Source organism: Leptosomus discolor, chromosome 2 (assembly GCF_034619465.1).
Source record: "Leptosomus discolor isolate bLepDis1 chromosome 2, bLepDis1.hap2, whole genome shotgun sequence".
Taxonomy (NCBI): domain Eukaryota; kingdom Metazoa; phylum Chordata; class Aves; order Leptosomiformes; family Leptosomidae; genus Leptosomus; species Leptosomus discolor.
The window spans coordinates 77,935,793-77,960,798 of record NC_141392.1 but is presented as its reverse complement, the minus strand read 5'-3'; the positions used below and the strand labels follow the sequence as shown (position 1 = coordinate 77,960,798).

Sequence of the window (25,006 nt, the reverse complement as noted above, 5' to 3'; positions counted from 1 at the left end):
TGGATTTCTGCTTGGTTGCAGCACGATAAGCTATCTCTACATATTCCCCAGTTCAGGTTTTCTGTATTTTTCGTGTGTTTGGGCAAGCCTTGCTGCTGCACACTGTTTTGCTGGCAGTAAGCAGGCTCCGTGGGGCTCTCGTGGAGCTGTGACGTTTCACAACTCATGTTTGGAGGAGGTTTAGAACAGAGGCCAAATGCCAGTCTGTTGATGAAGCAAAAATCACTGACTTAACACTTTTTCACCCGGAGGAGGAAGCGACCGTGTAAAAAAGGCCCTTATTTTCTTCAACAGCCAGAGGGCCAGACACGCCGCGGGCTGGGCCACCCGGCCGGCCGCAGGCAGGTTGACCTGGTGTCTCTCCCGCCTCCGCGCAGGGCCCTCAGAAGCGCCGAAGTGAGACTTGCGTGGTCCTTCCTGTTGAAGCTGTTCCACTTCGTATAACTAATTAAGCGTTAATTAGAAGAGGCTAGTTTAGCATTCATTAAACATTAAAAACTAATTGAGCGCCCGGGGAGAGCGCCGGCACCATTCGTCCGCGGAGTCATTCTCACGCCGCCCCGGCCGGGGACGGGGGCAGGCGGGGGGAAACCGCCTCGGCGTGGGGCACCGGCCGCCCCGGCCCCCTGCAGCCGGGGCCCCGGCCCGCGGGCGGCGCGCCAGGGGCGGGCAGAGGCCAGGGCGGCAGGCGCAGACGGCAGGCAGCCGCGCCCGCCGGCCCCGCCGCCCCGCAGTTGCGAGGTGGAAAATGCGGGTTCATCGCCCCGCAGGGCTTTGAACGCAGATCTCCCACAAGGGCCTCAGCCGCCGGGCGGCGCCGGCCCCAGCATGCCTACCCGGGCACGTCCTGCCGCGGGGCTGGCGAGAGCGACGCCTACGCCCGTGCCCTCGCTGAGCCTCGGCACCTCCGCGCAGCCGGGGCCGGGGGAGACCGGGCCGCCGTTCCCCCGCGCCCCGCTCCGCAGCCGTCCCGGGGCGGCGACAAGACTGCGCCCGCTGGCAGCCGGTGCGCCCGCAGCTCTCGGGGCGGCTGGAGACGAACCGGTACCCCTGGGCTGCGCCGGCCCTTCCCGTCGCCCTGGCAGAGGGGAGAGCGCTGGCCCGGGCGCTGCTTCACGCCGGGCAGCCCTCACTGCAGCCAGCCGCCGCGGAGGCGTGAGCTGCCCGCGTTCAACCCTTGGCGCTTTTCCCTCAACATCAAACGTTTGTCGGTTTCGCCCGGGGCGGCGTTTTGCCCTGAATAACGAGGAAGCCGCCACAGCGCGGGCTGCCGGGGCACGTACGGGATGCAGCGCCCGCTCACGCTCCGCCGCCCCTTCGAAGGCCTCGCCCGTGGCCGAGGGCGCCTGCTTTCCCGCGCTTCCCGCTGCCCCTCGGCCTTGGCCGTCGGTGGGGGCCGGCACGCCGCCGCTGCCCCTCCCTCGGCGGCCGAGGGAGGCGGCCCGGCCAGGTAGAGCTGCTGCCCACGGCCGGGGCGGTGGCTCGGGGTGGGCCGAAGTGCGCTGCGGGGGCGGGCCGAGGCGGAGCGCCCAGACAGCTGGCGCCGGGGCAGCTGCGCGAGTAGCGGCGCGGTGCGTGTGGGGCAGCTCCGCGCAGGGACCACCGAGCCGCGCCGGGCCGGGCGGTGAGTCTCGGGGCCGTTGGCAGGGCCCCTCGCTCGGCGGGGCGGGGAGGCGAGGCGCCCGCACCTGCGGAGTCGGGCGGAGATGCGGCGCGGCCGGCGGCGGGTAAAGTCCGCCGCGGCTCCTTCCTCTCCCGCTCGTCCCGTTCTGGGACGGGGGGAGGTTGGCGGCAGCCTCGGGGGCTTCTTCTCCTTGTAGCGGGGGGGCGGGGCTGGGCGCGCAGCGGTGGCGGCGGGCGGTGAGGTGGTCCCGGAGCCGGCCCCGTGCGAAAGGAAGGGAGGGGAGGGGGGACCCCGCCGGTGCCGGCTCCGCGGGTGCTGCAGCGGCGGCCGGCCGGCGCTCGGGGGTGGAAGGGCCGCCCGGACGCGGGCAGGCGGGCGGCGTCTGCCGGAAAAAACCCCTAAGTTTAAATCGCGTCGAAGCGGCCTCGGTGCTGCCGAGAGGGACCCGCTGTCCTCGGGAGGTCTGGTCCGCCGAAATAGGAAGTACTCGCGGTGTTTTGAAATAGACGTCTCAAAACAAGTGTTCATCGTGCCGGCATGTGAAAAGTGCTAATATATTAAAATGCAAATATGCATGTATACTCGGCAATGCTGTTGCGTGTTTCCTGTTTACCATGTTAATTAGAAGTTGTAAGGGAAAACTTCGCCAAGAGTAATCCAGGGCGGTATTTGACCTAGTAATGCTCATTGAATGATGCAGTGGCTTTTATAGTTCTGGAGGTTTTAGCCCAAAACACAAGCCAAGTATTTATTTGACTTCATTAATGAGAAATGTATGAATTGTAATGCAATTTATGCCTTTGAAACTGTCCTCTACCAGCATAAGTGTCAAAACTAACTCAGCCGGTATGGAAAGTTAAACTCCTCACTTCTATTTTTTGTAAGGAAAATTTTGACCGCACAGTTTGTCCCCAGTCTTGCAGACACCAGGATGCTTTCCTGTGTTGTTTTGGGTGATGTTAAGTAATTGTGCGAAAGTTTGGTATCTGAGATGCACAATGCTGGTATTGTAAGGCGAGATGAGTGTACTTGTAAACAAACATAGACAAAACCGTACCGAAGGATCTTGGGATTTTAATTGGTTTTTTGAGGGGTTTGTTTTTCTTGTTCTTTTTTGAGAGCTAGTATTGTTCAATAAGCTGTTTTGTTCCCATTCACTGTCCTTTTAATTTATAAGTGGTGCTGATACAAACACATCTATTATAGAAACAATTTTGACATTAACCAAATATTTGTTTGTTTGTTTTTATAGTCCACCTCACAATTTCCAGATTCTTCCAGAGAAGAGAATAAAAAGAAACCGGTTTTGGAAAGACTCGGAAATTTGTTTGGTACAGGGAAAAGGAAAAATGTCAAAAGTTCACTAGAACACACTTCACATCGGAAAGGGGAGAGGTCAGTTTCTCCTCACAGAGCACAGCCAGTATACTGTAGGCACATAAAGGAAGGACACGAAGCTCCTCAAGTACAGAAGCAAGTGGGAAATGTAAGTGCGGTTTCTGAGACACAGGAATATAATTTCAGTGGGGAAGTAGGACCGCTGTATCGCGATACCATTTCAGAATGGAGTAGTAGGGGAGTCTCTTCTGACAGTGAGTGGTCAGCAGATTGGAGCAGCAGCAGTGAAACCATTAAAAACTCCTTCTTTGAGAGTAGCCTGAATGTGGAAACCCTGGAACTGGAGAAAGAATCCATCACAGATCTAAACAATTCCACAACCCCAGATTTCATAAAAAGCTTGAGAAATTTGTCTAGTGAAGATTCAGAAAAGAGTATCTTAAGCCACAAGCAGCTCGTGAACACGTGGGTGCCTGAGGAGCCTGGGCATGCAAAACCAAAGGATTTGCCATACGAGTTGGAATCTGCAGCGAGTGAACACACACATTCTGCTAGAGTGCTAACAGTTGATATCTATCTAAGAAAAACAGACGAACTCCTTAATGAACCTGTGACTGCTACATCAGAAGAAAATTGTAGTGACTCGGACACAATGGATAAAAAATCTGCTAATAAAAGATCTGGAAAAAGGAGAAAATCTCAGTCCTCTAGTGACATTCCAAATGGAGAGAGAAACCAGACTGAGACTACTGCAAGAGAAGAATCTGTTTTTGATGATGATGTGCCTTCTGAGGTGTTTTCAGACAAGTTAATAAACTCAGAAAGAAAAGCGAAGTCTCCTCAACAGACTCCTGAAAGAAATTCCTCTTCCTCAGGTAATAATCAGGACCTAAAAGTTGGATCTGCTCACAAAGGGGCATCTAAAACTGAAGCTGACAAAGGCAAACAGCAGATCTCAAACACAACCCCTGCAAGGAGAAGATCGTATAAAAAGAGTCCGTCGGATGCTGTCCCCATTTCCCCTACTGGTTTGAAGGGTCAGGTAAAAGATTATTCCTCAAAAAGGCAACCTTTAGCATCACCAGAGAGTAACCCAATGACAAAAAGAACTTCGGTGGAAAAGGGAACTATACCTGTGGCTTTTGGGGAAGACAGCTTGGAGTCTCCCAAAGCTTCTTTGGCTGGTAAGACAGAAGACACTGCCTTGGTGTTTGCTGAAGGCAGAAATGAGGTCAAGGCAGTAAAGCATGGTAGTGGTTCGGATGGAAGAGCTTTCTTGCGTACTGATGGGATTAAAAATGGAGACCTCTGTGTGTCGGCTGAGAGACAGACAAATTCTGATTCAGACAGCTCGAAGCTGAAGAGTTTGGATGCTTCCAGAACAGTCACAACAAAGATTAGCCTGTAAGTAACATAAACTAGCTTGCCTTATCCCTGTAGCTGTAATTTTGCATGTGTCTGTGTTTAGGTTTCTGTATGAACACTAGTTATGTATCTGTTATCTGTCTAGATTATTTTCAATTAAGAACAGCTTTTTTTTTTTTTAATTTATCAGAATTACAGTTACCACTTAACAAGTGCTGTAGTTCATATGTGTTAGAAAAATAATTCTTTTTTCCATTTTTGTTATGGATAGGGGATTTATTTGTATGTCAATACCATTATATGGAATAATTTAACATGCATAAAAGCTGTTCTGTCGTCATCATCAGTGCCCCTGGTGTTGCTCAGGTTAGCTCAGCTGTCATTGACCTTAATGTAGTTTTACTGTCTGTAACCAACTGAGGATGTGGTTAAAGATATTGTATGTGAAAATCTTCAAATAAGCAATGTGTTCGAGTTCTTGTTTGAAACGTAAGTTCTGCTAGTATTTTATGAGGAAACACAGGATGCAATGTAGAACTTGATCCTTCAAATGATATGATAAATCGTACTAGAAATTTGAATGCACGTAGTTGCTTTCGTAAGTATGTGCAGGTTGAATTGTGTAAATCTTTATGCATGTGAGTAACATCAGGCATTTCCAGAATTATGCGTATATTAGTTTGCAGGATTTGGTTTTACACTCAAAGAGATTGTCAGCTGTTAAAGAGAGGTGATCAGTGCTTTCCTTAGGGTTATAGAAAACTGGATGTATTTATAACTTTCACTGTAGTCCCTAGTATAAGTCCAGAGATTGATTTCCTGGATTCTATTATGTTCTATCTACAGTGAATTATTTTATTACATTTGTTATTTCTGTTATTTGATTGTCACGGCTGTGTACTCTGTGCTCTTGCTTTCCTTATTGTGGTACATTAATTTATAGATGTCAGGGTACATGGAATGCTGTAGGTCTGCCCGAGGTACATCGAGTGTTTGGAATTGTCATTCAGTTATGTTAGAGGGCTGTGAAGGTTCAACATTATGGCTTAAGAAACACGTACATTTCCAATTGTGCTTCCCGCATCTGAGAAGCATAGGAGCATTAGGAACAATTTCCTTTGCACACTTTCTAATACTCTACATCGGATTTGTTCGTTCGTAACTGAATAAAAAACACCTAGTATTGGAAGTTAAATTGTGGTATTTTTGTACGTGGTGATGCTTTTCCATCTGGCAGTACAGATCACAGGTCTTAAACTCTGAAGTTTTGTATCTTCACAGCTTCAACAGAAAGGTAGCTTTCATGATTTTCTCTTTGTGTCACTGTCATTAGTGATGATGAAGTTATAAATGCTTGTGTAGCTGGATTTTGTTTTTCTGGATATCTCTTTGGCTTGCTATACAGTGACTTATCTTCTGCTCTACTCATAAAGTAATAGACAAATATCCTTTCTGACAGATTTAATTTTAATGAATAAACAACCTGTTCTATTTCACCCGATTTTGTGGGGTGTGTGGCACTCTGTGTTTTGGCCTTACCTGCTGCTGTAGGAACTTTAGCCCTGGGTGGGGACCGCTGTGTTGTGTGCAGGGTTCCTGATGCATCTGATAGCTGTCATTGCACAGTACCACGCAGTTTCTTTAGCCAGACAAATTGATACGGTCAGATTACCTGGTATAATTTGTAGTCATTTGTCAGAACACATGAACTGTAAACCTGGATGTCAATTAAACTGCTGTAAAATGGAAAAGGAAAAGAAGGTGCCATTACTGGAAGAAGGTGTGTTTTTGTTCTCCTGTTACTGCTTTGAACTCAAGTGCAGGTAACTTCTCCATTTTCAAAGGTTAAAAAGTTGCTGTTAGATAATTCACATGAATCCCTTTTGGGTTGAAAAATACTGATTTACTCACAGACTCATTTGCCACCTCTAAGATGGATTTTGTATAATCAAAGTAGATTGCACTTAAAAATGCATAATGTCTCTTACTGATGACATTGTGCCAATGCGTGGAATCAAGTTTCTTTAGAAATAATTTCAAAAAAAGTCGGTTTTGCTGGTTCTCTGCAAGTAATGGTAGCATTTTCTATCATTTCTCCTTTTATGTCTATGTACTGGGCAACTTCGAAGTCACAGGATAATTTGCCTCTAGCTTTTGAAAGAGAAACCTATCAGGTTTGAGACTAACCTGAGGTTGATGGTACATCTTAATCAGCAAATAAAACCTCAGGCAGTAGTTACTTTGATGGGCTTAGCGGAAAACTTGGCTTCAGTTGTCATATTTGGTGTTCAGACATGGTTTTGTAGTTGCCTTTGCATTGTAGAATTATTCTGCTCTATTAGTATGCCATTTTTGTTTGCCCAGCTCAATCTGATGTTTTGGCATCAATGTTTTTTGGCATCAGTTACGTGCTTGACATGGTTGTTTGGACAGTATGCTTCAACTGTGTGACTCACCTTCCGTTTATGACTATATTGGGAGAGGTTTAACTGCTTGCTTCCACAGATTAGCTGCAAGGTGTAGCTGAAGAGAAGGACATCAGTCTTGTGCCTGCTTGTTCCTGGCATTGCAGATCAGCAATGGGTAGCAGGAATCAGCCACACTGGGCTGTTCGTAGGAAAGTGTTTGCACTGTTCAGTGAATCCATCTTTCAGTGCTTTTCCCCGATACTGGAGGGGAGGCTTAAAGGATACTCAAACAACATCTCCTTTTAAACAAGCTTAGAAACTCAGTTCTTGCAATAAGGCACATCTTTTGTCTGTGTTTAAAATCGGTATTTCTTAGTGTGGAAAAAGGTGTAAAGAAAAGGTTGGTTAGAGGAGGCCAGCTGTAGTGGATGGAGCTCCAGGGCTGAGCTTTCTATTGCTCTTTGCTCTCACAGCTTTTGCTGCTGCTGCTGCTGTGCAGAAATACTGCAGAACGTAAAATACAAAGTGATGAAGTGGTTGTTTCTGCGTAAATTTGCAAAGCTTGGAACTATACCTTTGAGGTGTTAGCTGCTCATTTAAAACAGGTTTTAGGCGTGGCTGATAACTGTCAGTGTTAACCATTAAACTTGCTTCTGTCAAGGCACGCAGGGAGAGATGGATTGTATTAGGAAGATACATGTTGTTATGTTGAAATGCATGTACTAGTGCAAGTGACACGCTGATAAAAGGGTGGTGTGGAAGTGAGTCTGTTAAGATAACTAGGCTGTTAGGGATACCTCTTGAAAATACAGGTAGAAGGAGAGGATAAGTACATTTTCTGATCAGAAAAGGACATGAAGGGTCCTGGTGAACAGCAACTTCGGTATGTGTCAGTAGTGCGTCCTTGTAGCGGCTAAAGGCTAAGCCTATACTGGGCTGCATTGGCAGAAGCATAGCCAACAGGTCGAAGGAGAAGATATTTGGTGCTCATGAGGATGCATCTGGGGCATTATATTGAGTTGTACTCCTCCCTTCTCTTCCAACTCTCTTCTTCTGGTATGAGAGAGAAGTTCACAAATTGGAATAAGTCCACTGGTGAGCCATTAAGAAGGTGATGGCACTGGAGCATACTGTGTATGAAGAGAAGCTGAAACAGCTTGATTTCTTGAACTGAGAGAAGAGAAGGGTATGGGTATACCTCAATTTTCTCTTGCTCCATATAGAGGTATTATATAGAAGGGAGAGCCAGATTCATCCCAGAGGTGTGCAGTGAAGGGACAGTGGCTGTGGTTGCAAGTTGCAACAGTGAAGTTTCAATGGAATGTAAGGCAAAAATAATTCACAGTGACAGTGGCTGACCTGCTGCAATGCTTCCCTAGTAAGGCTAGGGTGAAATCTTGACCCTTGGAGATACTCAGAACTTGGTCAGATAAAGCCTTCAGCAACTTGGTCTGACTTTGAACTGTCCCTGTTTTGAGCAGGAAGTTGGACTAGCTGACTTTTGGAGGTCTCTTGCAACTTATGTTTATTTTCCAAAATGAAAAATCATAGCATAATTTAATGTTGAAAAGTTTAGGAAAAAAACTGTCATAGTGCAAATTAAAGATGATGTCTAAATATATTTAGTGTTATGCTGTGTGATAGTTCCCTCCCTGCCCTTCTGCTTTCAGGAATACTTTTTTCCTGTTTCCAGACTTAAAGTTTCCAAGTGTGTTTTATTAGCGCTTACCTGAAGTATGGCCAGTCATTTTTAAGTTTACAGTTTCCTTTTTTATTGATCACATGTTCTTCATAAGAGCCTTCCAGTTGTGAACCAATGCGAGCAGGCTGGTAGTTACAGTGAGCCTTATAGGGAAGTCTTGTCCGAAAAGACATGGTGATTTTTGGCAGTTGCTTTCTGTATTGATTCTTAGGCAGCTGATTTTGTCTTCCTTCTGCTACTTCAGAAAGTTTGTTCCTCATGGTTTTCCCAAGAAAAGAAGCTCTACAATGGAGAGTCTTGCTTTAGTAGGGTTTACTTTCTTACTTGGGATGGATCTCTTGAGGAAGAGGAGAAAGGAGTGATCTCAGGTTTTGGGTTGTTCATGTTAACTCAGTTGTACCTCACACTTCTTTCTTGGGCTAAAGAGATGTCTGAGAGCTCAGCGAACACAGTTTGTGTAGGTAAGAAAGAAGAAAACACTGAAATATCAGAGTGATCCATTGATTGATAGAGCATTTGAGTCCTTGGAGATTGTTGCTGCAAGCCGGTTTCTTTGATCTCCCACCATCTTCAGTTTTTATGTAGTGCAATTTCTACCTGTTTTCCCACTGCTGAGTGTCTCCAGATCCCTCTTCGGAGAACAAGTCTGCCTTTGAGGTGATGGTGGGCTCCTTGACACTCCTTATATCTGACTGATAAATTTTGAAGACACGTGCCCTGCATCTTCACAGCTGTTCATACTCTTCCTGCAGTAGCAAATGACATGGACAAATGATTTTTCCTGGATGTAGGTATCCAGAGGAAGGAGGCTTAAAACCCTCAGGTGCATGTATGTCATCAGCCTTCTGCCGTAGCACATTAGTGCTACGTGTGATGTACTTGTACACGCTTCTCTGTCCACTCTGATGGAGAAGTTTCTGTAAGCGTTTCCCAATTCAGTTATTGTAAAATTAGCAGGGTTAGTTTACACAACTTAAATTGTTAGCTGACTTTACCTGAAGGAAATGGGAGAGTCCTCACATGTGGTGTTAGCTTAGCCAAGTGGTGATGCAGTGATTGGGGACAGTTACCTTTTTCAACAGCGCTAGTGAGGCCAGAAGAGGTCTTTCACTCGATTTAAGGTTGCTTCTGCAGTGTAAGGGCTGCAAAGGATCCGGGCAGATGTCTTCAAAACTTGTTGGAGGGGTATATTCAAATGTTAACCAACTCATTATTGACTTAATGAATTGGGATTTGTTTCCTAAACTCTGTAAGGAATTTCATGCATATAATTTATTCTGCCTATTCACTATTAAATTTTAATATCTGTCAGTCGTAAGTAGTTAAGTTCGCTGCCTCAATTGCAGATGCTGTAGGCAGCTGTGTTTTTGGTTTTACTGAGTATTAAAGAACTACATACATGTTTGAAATGTATTCTCCTTATTTAATATCTATTTTTTTTTGTTGTTTGTATAGTTACTCTTTTTTTAGTTAATTCCTTTTGAGATACCAAAATTTAAACTGAATATGACTAAGGAAAATTTCGTTATAATGCTACCTTTTATTGTTTTGAAAATTATTATCTTTTCAAGATTAATCAAAGACTTAACTCTCTATTACTTTGCCTCCTGTAGTCCAGCCAAACCGAAGAATGTAGAGCTGAATTTTAAAGCACCTACGAATCAAGACAGTTTAGAAAGTGAGCAGGATACTCTTGAAAAACCAGTTAATAAAACTAACAGCAACATTGCCAACAAAATTTCCTTGTTTGAGAATAAATGTGCTAACCAGAGCCAGAGGCCTGTTGACATCCCTGCTTCAAAAAATAATACTGTACCAAGCACATTTGTTGGCAGAGCAAAGCTGAAATTTGGAAAACAACCTAAGGAAAGTGAACAGCCTGATAAAACGTTAAATAAGCAAAGCAGTCGCCAGAAGTTGTTTGAGAATGGCACACTAGAGAAAGAAAGCACTGCAGAATTAAAAGGCAAAAATGAAGAAGGCTTTGCTGCTTACGAGGATGTTGGGAAGACAACAGAACTTAAAGTAAAAGCTGCAATATCACTTTTTAACCAAAGCAGCAAAATTGATGCTAGTAGTGTCTCTCTGAAGCAACCTGATCCAGAATTAACCACAGCTAAAAAAGAAAGTTCGCCTGTTAAACTGTCTTTGCACTCGCCCACTAAAAGTGAAAATGCTCAAGATACTTCCTACCAGAGAAATCACACAAGCTCAGAATTCCACAGAAGTGAAGAAAAGATGCTGCCAAACACAGAGGTTTTATCACCTTGCAATGATGATAAATATCCTCTACCATCTCATCAGGCTTCTAGATCAGAATTTAAGATGGAAAATGGAGATAAAAAGGCAAAGCCGGGAGATTTGAGCTTTGCAGTGCTGCAGTATGGTGACAGCAGTCAAGATAGTGTATTGACATCCGAGCACAGCATCGATACACCAAAGAGCCCAGACAAAACCTGTAATGGATCTGCTGAAGATGACAGCATTTTTGATTCGCCATCTGACATGAAGAAATTTGCTGAAACAATAAAAAACCTGGACAGCTCGGTTTGTTTACCTCAGAAAAAGAAGAGGTCAAAGCTTCCCAAGTCCCCAGCACCACACTTCGCAATGCCTCCCATTCATGAAGACAACTTAGAGAAAGTATTTGATCCTAGTATATTTACTTTTGGGTTGGGACTGAGGAGAGAAAAATCACAGGAGCTGTTACCGGCCCAACAAATTAAAATGCAAAGCCTGGAAACAATAGCCAGAGTCAGGCCCAAGCGTGCATCAACAGAGCAAAGTATCATATTCAAAGCCTTGCAGTCATGTAATAGAGAGGAACCTGCCTTTAGTCAAGAAATAAATGGAAAAGAGAACATTGATGGTACAGATGGTGAAATTAAGAGATCCCGGCTTGAAAAAAGCTCCCTCTTCTCAAGCTTGCTGTCTTCTACATCTAAAGAAAAGTTTTTTAATCCCTCTGTCACCTCAGTAAATAACACTGGAGCGGCTTTTACAACTGACTCCTCAGGGATGCCTCCTTCACAACAGGATGCTTCTGGGCCATTCGGCATGCCTCAAAAATCTGAGGTAATAAAGATCATTCATGAAATGCAACCATGTAAAATTTTGTCTACCTGCTGAATGACTGTTAATTTTGATTTTGCAATTCAGTCTCTTTCAGATATGAAGTTTCCAAGTTTTGTGGAGAAGTACATGCAAGCAGATAATGCAAAAAAAGAACTAAGTTTACAAATGCCCAACTATGGGAACGCTGAGAAAAGTTTTTCCAGCTGGTTAGGGACAAGCAGATACGAACCAAATGTCCCCACTAGTTTATTAGATGTGGATGTAAGTATTGTTTAAAATCTGCCTGCGAAGTTATCCAGCTGTTATGTTTTCTATAGACGCTGTGCATACATTGCTTCATTTTGTTTCCCCTCTTAGGGAAGTATGGAGATTACAAATACACGTAGGTATCGTACCAATTTCATCTGATGTTGGCTACACATGAAAATGAGATGGCATCTATTACTAACATGATTATGTTTCTTCCACCATTTGCCCTTATTTTGAGGCAAATTATTATTATCATTGACAAATACGAATTGAAAGTGCATGTTTGAGTAGGTCTTCATACTTGGTTTTGTAACAAATTTTTTGGTTTTTGAAACAAATCTCATGCTAACTTTTTTTTTTTTATTATGAATTAGTAGAATGCTTTCTGTGAACTTCAGAAAACTTGTGCATATTTCTTCTGTTGACAGTAATCTCTCTTATCATCCAGAAAGACATTCAGCCATTGCACTGTTAAATGAGTAACAGGGCAAACTTGTTTTAGCCCTCTTGGTTTTGTTCCCGGTATTCCCATGCATTTGATAGAAAATATATATTCTTTAAGAATACTTTGAGAACTGGATAGTAGTGATTATCGGCAGTGCTGCTACAGTGGAGGGCTGTCCCTTTGTTTGGTTATGAGCATCTATTCATCGTGAGTGAAGGCAGACCTACATTCATCCTTCAAGGCAACTTTACTGTAATGTGGGAGAACTTTGTAATTTCTGTTTTCAAAATGGTGAACCAATGTCCTATAATATCTGCTATTTCTGTTGCTGTGAGCCCTTGCTGTTACCCCAGAGGAAAACTATTAATCGGGAGATCCAAGAATTGTGTGAAGAAATGTGTTCTCCAAAGTTTAATGGGCAGATTAATGTGACCTGTAGAACTGAAGCAGCATATAAGGAGTTTCGAGAAATACTTTTCCAAAGCTAATGGTTACCTGCTGTTGCAGTTCTACTAAAAGCAGTTGGGGAGCAGTGGAAATAACTCTTTTCTTCTTCACCTGGTAGAAGGAAATCATCCATGGTACCTTGCAATTTGAGGATATAGATTTTTATCTCGTGGGAAGTTTTTTAATTAGTGTGGGGTTGAAAATTAGGGGGATTATTTGCAGTGGTGTAGACTTATGCTGTCAGATGAAAAGGCTTTCTTACTCTGAATGATCCTGCTTGGATTTCAAAACCTGACTAGTACTGGTTTTGGTTTTTTTTTGCTACTTGAACTGTTGTTCCTGAGTGAGTTTCAACTTTACTGAAAAGTGTGGAAGCCTCATGTGGCAGGGGGGTATGTACACACATAAGACTGCTCTTGAGAGAAGCCCATTGGCCTCCGAAGGGTGCCAGGACTTCTGCAGCACTGATGCTGACTCTGAATCGTCTTGCTCAAGTTAGACAGGAACCAAAAATCTTTCTACGATGTGTATCTACTGTGCATCTTCCACTGACTAAGAAAATGATGATGCAATGGATAATGGGTAATGTGAAGGAAAAGACTTAAGAGCATCCCCAAACAATGACTTTGGCATTCCTTAAAACACAGAGCAAGTTCTAACTGGAATTGAAGCACAGGCTAAAAAACCGGTCATGCTTCAACATGTCTCGATGATGCCTACAAAAACCTGATGGTGGTTAGGAACTCTGTCCAGAGACCACTGCCTGCTCTGTGTGCTGAGTAATACGTTCTCATTAGTTCCTTCCACATGTTGCTGGTTATCTTAGGCTGCAGCCTGTTTGGGGGCAGGATCTGTTTGGGTTTTTTTTGTTTGTATGAATAGTTCCTAGAAGAGCAGGACCTTGTCCCAGAATGTCACTCCTGTCCTTGCCAGGAAACCAAACGCATAATTGCAAAGCTTTCTTAAGATTACGTGATGCAACCACAATTTTCCCATATATTCTATATCATATAATTTACCACTGACTTCAGCATTGTTTTAGGTTTTGTATACTTCAATGTGTTTTATTTGTTCTCGGCATTTTTAGTTTATCACTTATTGTACAGTCTCATGCTTTTTGATGAAACCTGTCTTGTTACAAGGTGTTCAGCATAAAATTGATTATGCTAGTTAGCTCACACATGTATATGCCATCATGCCTCCTCAGTCTTTTCATATATACCTTCAGAATTATTTCATGCTTTATGGTTACCAGACACCTAAACTTTCATTAATATCTTCATCATTGTAGAGCATGTACTTTTTTAACGTCAGTTTTGTTAGTCTTTTGGTATGAAACTCCTGGAGTATATAGGAAGCTGATCAGAAGGATTTTAAAGCACTTCAAGTCTGAGGTTAGTTGGCTTCAGTGAGATGATAATTCAGAGTTTAAAAAAAAAAGAAAAAAAGGTGTGTAAATTTGTACATTTATGACAAGATATTGTTCTTCAGGAGGAAGAAGGAATTGAAGCAGTAAGTAGGTGTACTTGAAGGTGTTACCAGCTTTTTGTTATTCAGACTAATTTTTATTTTGTTTCACTAGCCCCTTTTTTTTTTACAGCTGAGCATCTTTATTGACTACATTTTTAGTTTGGGTGGGTGGCCTTTTTTGTGACTTTTCTCTCCCCACTGTCTATTAGGCACTTTCAAGGAATGGACAAAGTAAAATCAATCCCAGACCTGGCAAGGTAAGATCAATTTTACTATCTTTACTGTTTCTCTCTATATTTAGAGCATAGCAAGATAGAATTATATGTTGTTGGTGTTTGTTTTGTTTTGTTTTTAACACAGCTGGTGATATACTGTGAATCAGACTATCAAAAAAATGGTATTGAAGTTTTCCATGATGTTCTGGATTGCAGTTCTTGGGTTCTGTCACCAACAATTTTAGTTAAAGTCATCAGAGGATGGTAAGAGATTAATTTTTACTCTCTATCATTGGTCTATCTAAAAATCTTTCGAAACAGAACCAGTGTGTAATTCACAGTAAATCTGCCTTGCAAATGGCAATGTAACGTAGACACTTATGAGCAAGAAATGTGGCATTTTACCTGTGCAGTAGGAGGTTCTGGGCTGGGAAACCTATTTTGTTGACAAATTGAGTGGACATTACCATTTGGAGGGGTGCATCATTTCACCAGGCATAGATGTGGGATGAAATGACAGATTCTGTTCTGCACTTTGACTTGTCTCCCCTTTATGGGTGTATTTGTTTTGGACTAAAAGGCTAGCAAAGGATTTTAAAGCCAGGTCCGACATGGGTTTGTGTGCAAAAGATCAATTCCATGTCCAAAGGTATAAGGTGGTGCTGTAGAGATAATTCACTGTTTCTCTGATATTCCAGAGGGAATTCTGCTCTAAAAGCTAGATTGCCTAAGGGTAATTAAACCCAACTTAATCTCCTACATTCTTTGTAGCATTAACAGAACAGCCATTATTAGTGTGGATAGCATGACAAGTTAAGTTGTGGCCAGGCTATAATACAGTTAAATAGCAGGTTCTCAAAAGTAGCGATCTGATAGTAAGCTGCAGAAACAAGGGCTAGCTGCAGCAGGAGGTACTGAGAAGCACACTGATTGCTATTTAGCTTCAGAAAACTGGAATGAAAATATTTTTATCTGTGTGAACCAGGTCCTCTTTTCTGGCATGGAATAGGAGACTGTTCCCCGCCCCCCTTCAGCTGAGAGCTCCAGAGGAGGGTTTTGTGTTTGCAGATAAATGGAGTTTTTATCTAGCTAGATATTCAAACCTGCCGTTAAAAATAAAGTTGTGCTTGTTTTCTGACCAATCTTATCATCCTTTGGCACATCTATACCAGCCTCTATGGAACTCCAGGCTGCTGTTCACAGGATACAAGTAACTTGTCTGTTTATACATGATGCAGGAGTCTGCGGTGTCAGCACTTTCTGACCTACAAATTCATTCTGATTAGTATCTCATGCAAAAGACTGTAGTGTTGCTGCCCCAAATCATCAATTTAAAAAGGTGGAGAAGTTTTTGATGAAATTACAAAGTCAACAGTAGGCACTTTGTTTTTATTATTGCTTTTAAAAGTATCACAGAGACCAGAAATGGCTTGCATCACCAGTGTTTGGCAAAAAAGCTGTATTGGGGTGGCAGGAAGGGTCTGGAAATAATACTTCTTATGAAAGGATTTGTTGAATGGGAGCATGATCATGGGTTTTGCAAATCATACTTGATAAACCACCATTAAAAATGGGATTTTTTTAATTTTAAGCTGGATACTCTATGAGAAACCAAATTTTGAAGGCCCCTCTATTCCCCTGGAAGAAGGAGAGCTGGAACTCCCAGATATTTGGGGTGCAGGTACTTCTGAAGAGCAAAATGAATGCAAATCTCTAAAGCCTGCAGTGATTGGTTCAATAAAACATGTTGTTAAGGCAAGTAATATAAGTAAAGAAAATTTTGTAGAGATCTTAATGTTTGGTGATGTTTTACAATGAGACAAAGTGTGGTTGGTGTATTAGGACATGAGTGTAACATGAGTTGTAAATGCATGAAACAGTCTTCCATGTTGAATTTCTTGTTTAATCACAAAATAAATGTGGGGGCTTTTGCACAATGGGGATTATGGTAATATCCACTGAAAGGATAGGGCAGGAGGAAAACTTAGTGGTTTTTATCAGAATAGCCTCCAAAATGCTATGTACGGCATATCCTTTTTAGCCTGGCCAATCTCTCAGGAAAAACATCCCAGAAAACCATCAGTAATTCCACAGAGTCATATTTTCAAAAGATGTGTGTGGCTTTTTTTTTTTTTTTCTTTTGTTTTTTTTTTTTTAATAAAAACCAAACTCACACTCAACATGAACTTTAGTGTTGAACACCAAACCTTGTTTGATAGCCAAAAAACAGCCTTGTATGCACAGGCTTACCAGGGGGTTTCACACATAGTGGAACAGACTTTCCTACATGCACTTTTAACTACCATTAAGTAGTTACCTTTGCAGGTTGTCAAAACAAGCATGAGCTGTAAAGTTGCTTGACTAGGAAAGGAAAAAGGTGGAATATATATTGCTTGTAACTACAATTCTTGTTTAAATCACAATTCTCTTGGTGTTATTTTAGGATTTAGTTTGCTAGAAGAGATGTTAACTGATGAAAGAAGGTGCGTTCCTGCCTAGATGGCAGAAAGTAAACAATGTAAACGGTGATTAGAGATTGACTGACTGTCTTGGTCCAGAGACAGGCAAGCTGGCCTAGTTATACCTTTATTATAGGCATTTGATAGCAGTACTAATTGACAAGAGGGGAACAATTTAAAATAAACAGGTGTTTCAAAACTGATTTAGTTATCCACATTAATTACAGAACTCGCAGCGCTGATTAAGTGATTATGGCAATCTTAATTTTTCAGGATTACAGGGTTTGCCGAATTGATTTGTATACAGAACCGGAAGGGTTAGGAATCGTGACTTCCTTTTTTGACGACACTGAAGAAACAGGGGTGTTTGGCACCACTCAGAAGACCTGTTCTATCAAAGTACACTGGGGCATGTAAGTGCATAGTTCTGTATGAATGTGTACTGCTATGAAAGGAATTTGTTTTAAACTGTTGGTTACACCTGTCAGACATGCAAGCAGGCTATATTTATTCTAGTCCTATATTTTGGTAGTATTTGTTGACGGTAGTGTTAGTACATCATTGTAATGCTTCACCCGTAGAGAGGCTGACCTCTTAAAATGTTTTGTTAGAGCCAGTTTTTCTTCTGTTTACATGTAGTAAAGACAGAGTACCCCTTGTGTATTTGTAGTGAAGGAATGAGTTTGCTGCTTCTCTCTTTCTCATTCGGGTGAACTTACCATAAGTGAGAGTGGGGAGATGAACTGTTACTATAAGACCATATTTCCTACTTGCTTTCCTCTAAACTTGAAAAGAAGAAAATTTTCAAGCCCTGCTGTTTCAAAATAAGACTTAGTGTCATGTGTGGACTCTGGAAAGCATTCTTCACAGGGCATTTTAATTGGTGTTTTTATGGTGATGTTTAGGACATGTATGTTATGTCACCTGAAAAAATCTAGCCATCTGAGTTAGGAGTGTAAAGTATGTTATGAACTAAGCAAGCTTTTATGAGAAAGGAGACTCTAAGGAACAATCCAAACACTGTACCAATGGTAGTTTTGATAACTTAATAAACAAACTTGTAAATCGATACTGAAAATATGCCTCAAAGTGGTACTGGGAAAAGTATGCAGAAGAGGGAGGCTTCTTTCCGTAAAAGTGAGAGAGTGGAACCGCTTTCAGTGATGTTGAGTCCTGCAGAACAGTTTACAGGGTGTACACACCTTGGTTGTTACCTGTTGGCCGTATTGTGTTTGAGCACTGATAGCATTTGCCTTGCTGCAAATAGTCTATTTAACTATCAACAACTGCCCAACTAAAGACAAGTGCTTCTCTTGGTGCAGCCCAGGATGTGATGGGCTTTCTGGGCTGTGAGTGCACACTTCTGGCTCATATTCAGCTTTTCATCCACCAGCACCCCAAGTCCTTCTCCACAGGGCTGCTCTCAATCTACTCATCGCCCAGACTGTCCCTGTGCTTGGGATTGCCCTGACCCCTATGCAGGACCTTGCACTTGGCCTTGTTGAACTTCATGAGGTTTCCACGGGCCCACCTCTCCAACCTGGCCAGGTCCCTCTGGATGGCATCCCTTCCCTCCAGCGTGTCGACTGCACCACACAGCTTGGTGACGTCAGCAAACTTGCTGAGGGTGCACTCAATCCCACTGTCTATGTCGCCAGCAAAGATGTTAAACAGCACTGGTCCCAGTACCGACCCCTGCAGAACGCCACTCACCACTGGTCTCCATTTGGACATTGAGCCGTTGACCATCCAGCCAATTCCTAATCCACTGACTGGTCCGCACATCAAATCCATATCTCTCCGGTTTAGAGACAAGGAGGTTGCACAGAACAGTGTCAGATGCTTTGCACAAGTCCAGGTAGATGACATCAGTTGCTCTTCCCCTGTCCACCAACGCTGTAATCCCATCATAGAAAGCTACCACATTTGGCAGGCACAATTTGTGATTTGCCCTTACTGAAGCCATGTTGACTGTCACCAATTATCTCCTTATTTTCCATGTGTCCTAGCATAGTTTCCAGGAGGATCCACTCCATCATCTTGCCAGGCACAGAGGTCAGACTGACTGGCCTGTAGTTCCCCAGTCTTCCTTTTTTCCCTTTTTAAAAATGGAGGTTATATTTCCCCTTTTCCAGTCAGCAAGAACTTCACCAGACTGCCACGGCTTCTCAAATATGATGGGTAATGGCTTAGCAACTTCATCTACGGTTCCCTGGGGACCTGGGGATGCATCTCATCAGGTCCCATGGACTTGTGCACCTTCAGGTTCCTTAGATGGTCTTGAACCTGATCTTTTCCTCCGGTTTGTGGTTCTTCATATTCCCAGTCCCTGTCTTTGCCTTCTGTGACTTGGGCGGTGTGGTTGGAGCACTTGCCAGTGAAGACGGAGGCAAAAAAGTTGTGAGTACCTCAGCCTTCTCCATACCCTGGGTAACCAGATTTCCTGTTTCCTTCTGGAGAGGGCCCACATTATCTCTAGTCTTCCTTTTATCACCAATGTATCTATGGAAGCTTTTCTTGTTGGCCTTGATGTCCCCGGTCAGATTTAATTCTATGAGGGGTTTGGTTTTCCTAACCTGATCCCTGCCGGCTCAGGCTATTCTTCCCAGGCTACCTGCCCTTGCTTCTGATCTCTGTGGGCTTTGTTTTTGTGTTTGAGTTTGTCCAGGAGCTCCTTGTTCATCCATGGAGACCTCCTGGCGTTTTTACCTGACTTCCTCTTTGTTGGGATGCATCACTCCTGAGCTTGGAGGAGTTGATCCTCGAATATCAACCAGCTTTCTTGGGCCTCTCTTCCCTCCAGGGCTGTGTCCCATGGTACTCTACCAAACAGGTCCTTAAAAAGGCCCAAGTCTGCTCTCCTGAAGTCCAGGGTAGTGAGCTTGCTGTGCACCCTCCTCACTGCCCTAAGGCTCTTGGAACTCCACCACTTCATGGTCATTGAAGCAAAGGCTGCCCTTGAGCTTCACATTCCCCACCAGCCCCTCCTTGTGGGTGAGAACAAGGTCCAGCTTAGCATCTGTCCTTGTTGGCTCCTCTGTCACTTGGAGAAGGAAGTAGCTAATTCTGTGACGGGAGGTTATTTCTGTTGAAACACAAACTTAATCCAAATTACATGTCTGCCACGAGTAGTGAAATCAGATATGTTCTTTGTAGACTGATTATTAATTGACTACATCTACCTCTCTACTTTTTTGCTGTCCCTCACTTAAAAGCATTCTGTCAATAGTGACATTACAAAATTTTTGGAAAGGAAGCAGAGGTTGTCCACATCTCTCAGACTTCAGACTGGTCCTTATTTTGTACCAGTATGATAGTGGTTTTTGCACTAAATTGGTGTAAAGTCTTGCAGTGTTAACTTCTTGCTGTTGCATTTGGATCCCTTGAGGGAAGGCACCTTACTGTTTGCACCAGGAAGCAAAATAGGCACTTGATGTCAGTTCGTTATTACACACATGTAGAAAGAAGTCACTTCTGCAGATTGCTTGGAGGAGAAACTAAGTGAATTGTTGCTGCTTTTTTTTTGCACGTTGCAGGATTTTTTCTTTCCTTTAGTTTACAGGCATGGCATATCCACTGTATTGGCAGTTGCGGGAGGCTCTGATTCTGAGTCACCTTGCCATGTGGGTGTGGTTGTATCTTCTTAAAGTTTCCCAGCATTCATGCTTAATTGTTGTTTACTAAAAGCTGCCAACAAAAATGAGTCAGTGCACCTCCATTTTCTGATTGTACTTGCTCCTTGGTCTTCCATGTGTTTGAATTCTTGCAGTGAAGTTAGAGTAATAGAATTATGGAATTGTTTAGGTTGGAAAAGACCTTTAAGATCATTGAGTCCAGCCATTAACCTAGCACTGCCAAGTCCACCACTAAACCATGTCCCTAAGCACCACAGCTACATATCTTTTAAAGACCTCCAGGGGTGGTTACTCAACCACTTCCCTGGGCAGCCTGTTTCAATGCTTGACAACCCTTTTGGTGAAGAAATTTTTACTTCCCTGGCACAACTTGAGGCCATTTCCTTTCGTCCTATCACTTGTTACTTGGGAGAAGAGACCAACCCCCACCTCACTACAACATCTTTTCAGGTAGTTGTAGAGAGCGGTAAGGTCTCCCCTCAGCCTTCTCTTCTCTAGACTGAATAACCCTAGTTCCCTCAGCTGCTTCTCACAAGACCTGTTCTCCAGACCCTTCACCAGCTTCGTTGCCCTTCTCTGGACACACTCCAGCACCTCAATGTCCTTCTTGCAGTGAGGGGCCCAAAACTGCATGCAGGATTCGAGGTGCAGCCTCACCAGTGCTGAGCACAGGGGCACAATCACGTCCCTACTCCTGCTGGCCACGCTATTTCTGATACAGGCCAGGATGCTGTTGGCCTTCTTGGCCACCTGGGCACACTGCTGGCTCATGTGCAGCCGGCCATCGACCAGCACCCCCAGGTCCTTTTCTGCTGGGCAGCTCTCCAGCCACTCATCCCCAAGCCTGTAGCGCTGCATGGGGTTGTGGTGACCCAAGTGCAGGACCCGGCACTTGGCCTTGTTGAACCTCATACGGTTGGCCTCGGCCCATCATCCAGCCTGTCCAGATCCCTTTGCAGAGCCTCCCTACCCTCAAGCAGATCAACACTCCTGCCCAGCTTGGTGTCATCTGCAAACTTACTGAGGGAGCACTCAATCCCTTCATCCAGATGACTGATAAAGATATTAAACAGAACTGCTCCCAATATTGAGTCCTGGGGAAAACCACTTCAGTGTGTGACTACAAGACACACAATATATCAATCATTGACTATAGACAGCAATAAAACTAAAGCTCCTTGTTTGTTTCTTGGAACTGTATGTCTGCCATGAAACTATACAAACTTGTGCCAGTTTACATCGGCTTGGAATCTGCCTTTTAAGCATGATAGAGTGATGGATTATTGTAACATCTTGTTGATGTCACCAGATGTACATATTTTGATCCTTACGTGATTAAAGGGTTGGCTGCGTAAAGTGGTCCTGTTCAGTATGTGTTTTCTACTGCTCCATGCCTTTGAGAGATCAGTAAATCTTAACTGCAAGAAGTATATGCCATCCTTATGCAGAGATCAGCAGTATGTTTCTTTGTTTCCAGTAAGCGATTACTGGCTAAGATTGTCTTCAAAAAGCTTTGGAAAACTACTGTTGCTGTCCCTATCAGGAATTTTGAAAGTTATGTCTTTCAAAGCAGATTTATTGGAAGTTACAAACCATGAGGAAGTAGATTTCAAAGGAGTTGTCAGGTTTTTCTACATATTAGTAAATAATACAAGTTTAGAATTTGCTATTGAACAGATTTTGCAGCATATCCAAGTTTAGATTAGTAGAGATCTTGCAACTTCTTAAAAATTGGTTCTCATATTTAAAAGTATTCTAAAAGTAATACAGAATAACCTTCAGTCTTGAAACTTTGGTTTAAAACTTAGGTTGTCTTCAGATAAGACAGAGTCAAATTCTTAACTGTTCATTGTACTGATTTATTTTTTTTTCCCCCAAACAAAACACATGCATTATTGTGGTTCCTGCACAGGCACAGAAGTTTGCTGGTATGCCAGCTTGTGGTTGGTAATTTTGATTGTAAAGAAACAAAGTTTTATTAAGGGTGAGATAGTGTCTTTTCTAAAGTAAGCATATTGTCTTGTTCTTTACTGTTCAGAAATGTTTTGGGGTTTTTATCTTCTGCTTTCCTCCCCCTGCCCCCCACCTTTAGATGGCTAATTTATGAAGAACCTGGTTTCCAGGGAGTCCCTTTAATGTTGGAGCCTGGTGAATATCCTAATTTAGCATTCTGGGAGAAGAAGGAAGCCTACATTAGGTCCATGAGGCCCTTGAAAATGGTAAAATACTGTTATTACTTGCAAGTTACATGATTTGTGTTTATGTGTTGGAAATAATGCGTTAAGGAGACTAGATTTTTCATGAGTCACAAAAATGTAACTCTTTAAAAACCAGCATTTTTAGTCTATAAAATTCTTGAACTTTCAACATTTGGTTGCATCCATATCTGCCTTCTTATTTTCACTTGTGTTCTTCAAGGAAGGTTTCATCTTAATTCTGTCATTTTGTGAAAAGTTGGTGACTCTTACAGTTGCATGTAAGTTATCTAACTAAGTATAGACAACTTATTTTTTTCTTTCTTTTTTTTTTTTTTTTAACAGGGTGGTCGCAAAGTTGAATTCAGTGGAGAGCCAAAGGTAAAAGTCACTGTTTATTTGATTGTCCAAAGGTGTTTTTTAGCACATGGACTACACCTGGGTAGATAAATGTATCTTGATCGTGTACCAACTACAGATGGATTTAGTGGCTGGGCCTACTGTATGTGAGCACACCATGCAATTTCTGTCATGTTTTTGCAACCATCACGTAAATGTATGACAGTATTAACAGATAATGCAGCTGGATAATGAACATTTAAGCCATCATGTTGCATCTCTAAGGGAAAGACCTCTTGAAGAGAGCAGAGAGATCCCACTAATTAGTTTCATAATCTTGTCTTGTCCCTCAGTGTGCCCGTGCAAAACCTGTCGTCAGAATTTATCGTGCTTTCTGCAACTTTTCTTTTACTTCATTTCTGCTACAGGTAATCATTTATGAGAAGCCTTTCTTTGAAGGGAGACATGTGGAAATAGAATCAGAGATCTTTATGTTTGATGACAAGGAATCAGAAGAAAAGACGAGACTTCCACTTACATCAGTGGGATCCATGAAAGTACTGGGAGGACTGTAAGTGTAGGAAAACACCAGCAATATTATCCCTTCAGCTGAAGTAGTAACTCCATAGGCTGAAAATTGCATCGGATAGATTCAGTACCTGTTTATTTTCTGTTTTCTTGCTTTTGGAGTTTAGATATATGCCTTGGTTAAATATGCGAACATTCACAGTAAAACGACAGATTTCACACATCTGTATCTGCTCCATAATGACACGGGAGTGGCAGTTGTCCATTTTCACACGCAGTCTCTGTTATTGTTGTTGCTGTTTAGTTGGGTCGCTTATGAGAAGCCTGGGTTTGAAGGCCACCAGTACTTGCTGGAAGAAGGAGCGTATCGGGATTGGAAAGACTGGGGTGGCTATGATGAAGAGTTGCAGTCACTGCGACCGATTGTTGGTGTAAGTTCCAAGAACGTGTAGTAGGCATCTCCTAGTGCACCAAGACATCATGTTGCATTTTCCTTATGATGCTTCTCTTTGTTTTAACAGGACTTCACAAGTTCCCATATGATAATGTACAGTGAAAAAGACTTTGGATCAAAGGGTTCCAATATTAATGTGTTAGGAATTATTTCCAATTTGAAAGACACTGGATATGGGCTGAGGACACAGTCTATAAATGTGCTAAGTGGCGTGTAAGTGATGTTTTTAATTGCTGTTTAATTTTAAATGTGCTATTCTTTTAAGAATTTGATAGTATTTGCGGATGTTTTTCGGCACTGACTTCCAATGTTTGTGTGGAGTCTTCAGATAAATTTTCTGCCTTTGACTGCAGAATGTGAAAAGTAAAGTTTTTGTCAATATGTACAGTAAACCAGGTTTTTTTTCCTCGCAATAAGATCAGATGGTCCCAGGAAATGTTGACTTACTGAGAAATTATGAGATGACATTTCATCAGAGAGGTAGAAATAGCTTGTTCTTGTGGCTGTGTTTTTTAAAGCGTTTCCACAGCAAAATTGTTACGGAACTAATTTCCAGTTTTGAAACTAATTTGCAGGCTTCTTGTGTCTGACCAGAGGCAAATTCCTTGATCTTTCTCTCAGTTGTGTTTAAAATGGAGATAACTCTTACCATGCTCACTAATACGTTCTGATATTAAGGAGACTTTAACTATTATGGAAAGTGGCACTGCTTTTGCAGTGGGTACTACAGGTTAATAGTGGTTTAGTACCGTGGGTTTTTTTAACGCAGTGGTTCCCAAAACTTTACATTGGCATGGCCCTTGACAACTGCTACTCTTTGTGCCACGTGTGTTGTCACACGCAGTTGATAAGTTGATAGACTTTGCTGTTCAGTACATCAATTGCAGATTGAGTTTCACAGCCTTGCAGACTGCATCAAAATATTTTGGAAATACAGACGGGTATTAGCAGTCATGTCTCCAAATATACCAAATTACTTAAAGCAGTAGAACCAAAAGAGTATGAGATGTACAGTCACTCTCCCTGCATGGTATGCAGGTGACTTGCTGAAAGCTTTT

The 25,006-nt window shown here is 42.8% G+C and overlaps 1 protein-coding gene across 1 annotated transcript in view; it reads left to right on the top strand.

The window, feature by feature from the left end:
* CRYBG1 (crystallin beta-gamma domain containing 1) overlaps positions 1-25,006 on the top strand; it is a 101,140-nt gene that overhangs the window by 53,616 nt on the left and 22,518 nt on the right. The window contains exons 3-14 of the mRNA XM_086461330.1: positions 2,877-4,366; positions 10,051-11,512; positions 11,597-11,773; positions 14,333-14,380; positions 14,484-14,602; positions 15,931-16,093; positions 17,071-17,210; positions 22,525-22,651; positions 22,973-23,008; positions 23,395-23,537; positions 23,799-23,925; positions 24,016-24,161. Coding sequence (XP_086317456.1) covers positions 2,877-4,366; positions 10,051-11,512; positions 11,597-11,773; positions 14,333-14,380; positions 14,484-14,602; positions 15,931-16,093; positions 17,071-17,210; positions 22,525-22,651; positions 22,973-23,008; positions 23,395-23,537; positions 23,799-23,925; positions 24,016-24,161 — 4,178 coding nt within the window. The remainder of the gene's footprint in view (positions 1-2,876; positions 4,367-10,050; positions 11,513-11,596; positions 11,774-14,332; positions 14,381-14,483; positions 14,603-15,930; positions 16,094-17,070; positions 17,211-22,524; positions 22,652-22,972; positions 23,009-23,394; positions 23,538-23,798; positions 23,926-24,015; positions 24,162-25,006) is intronic.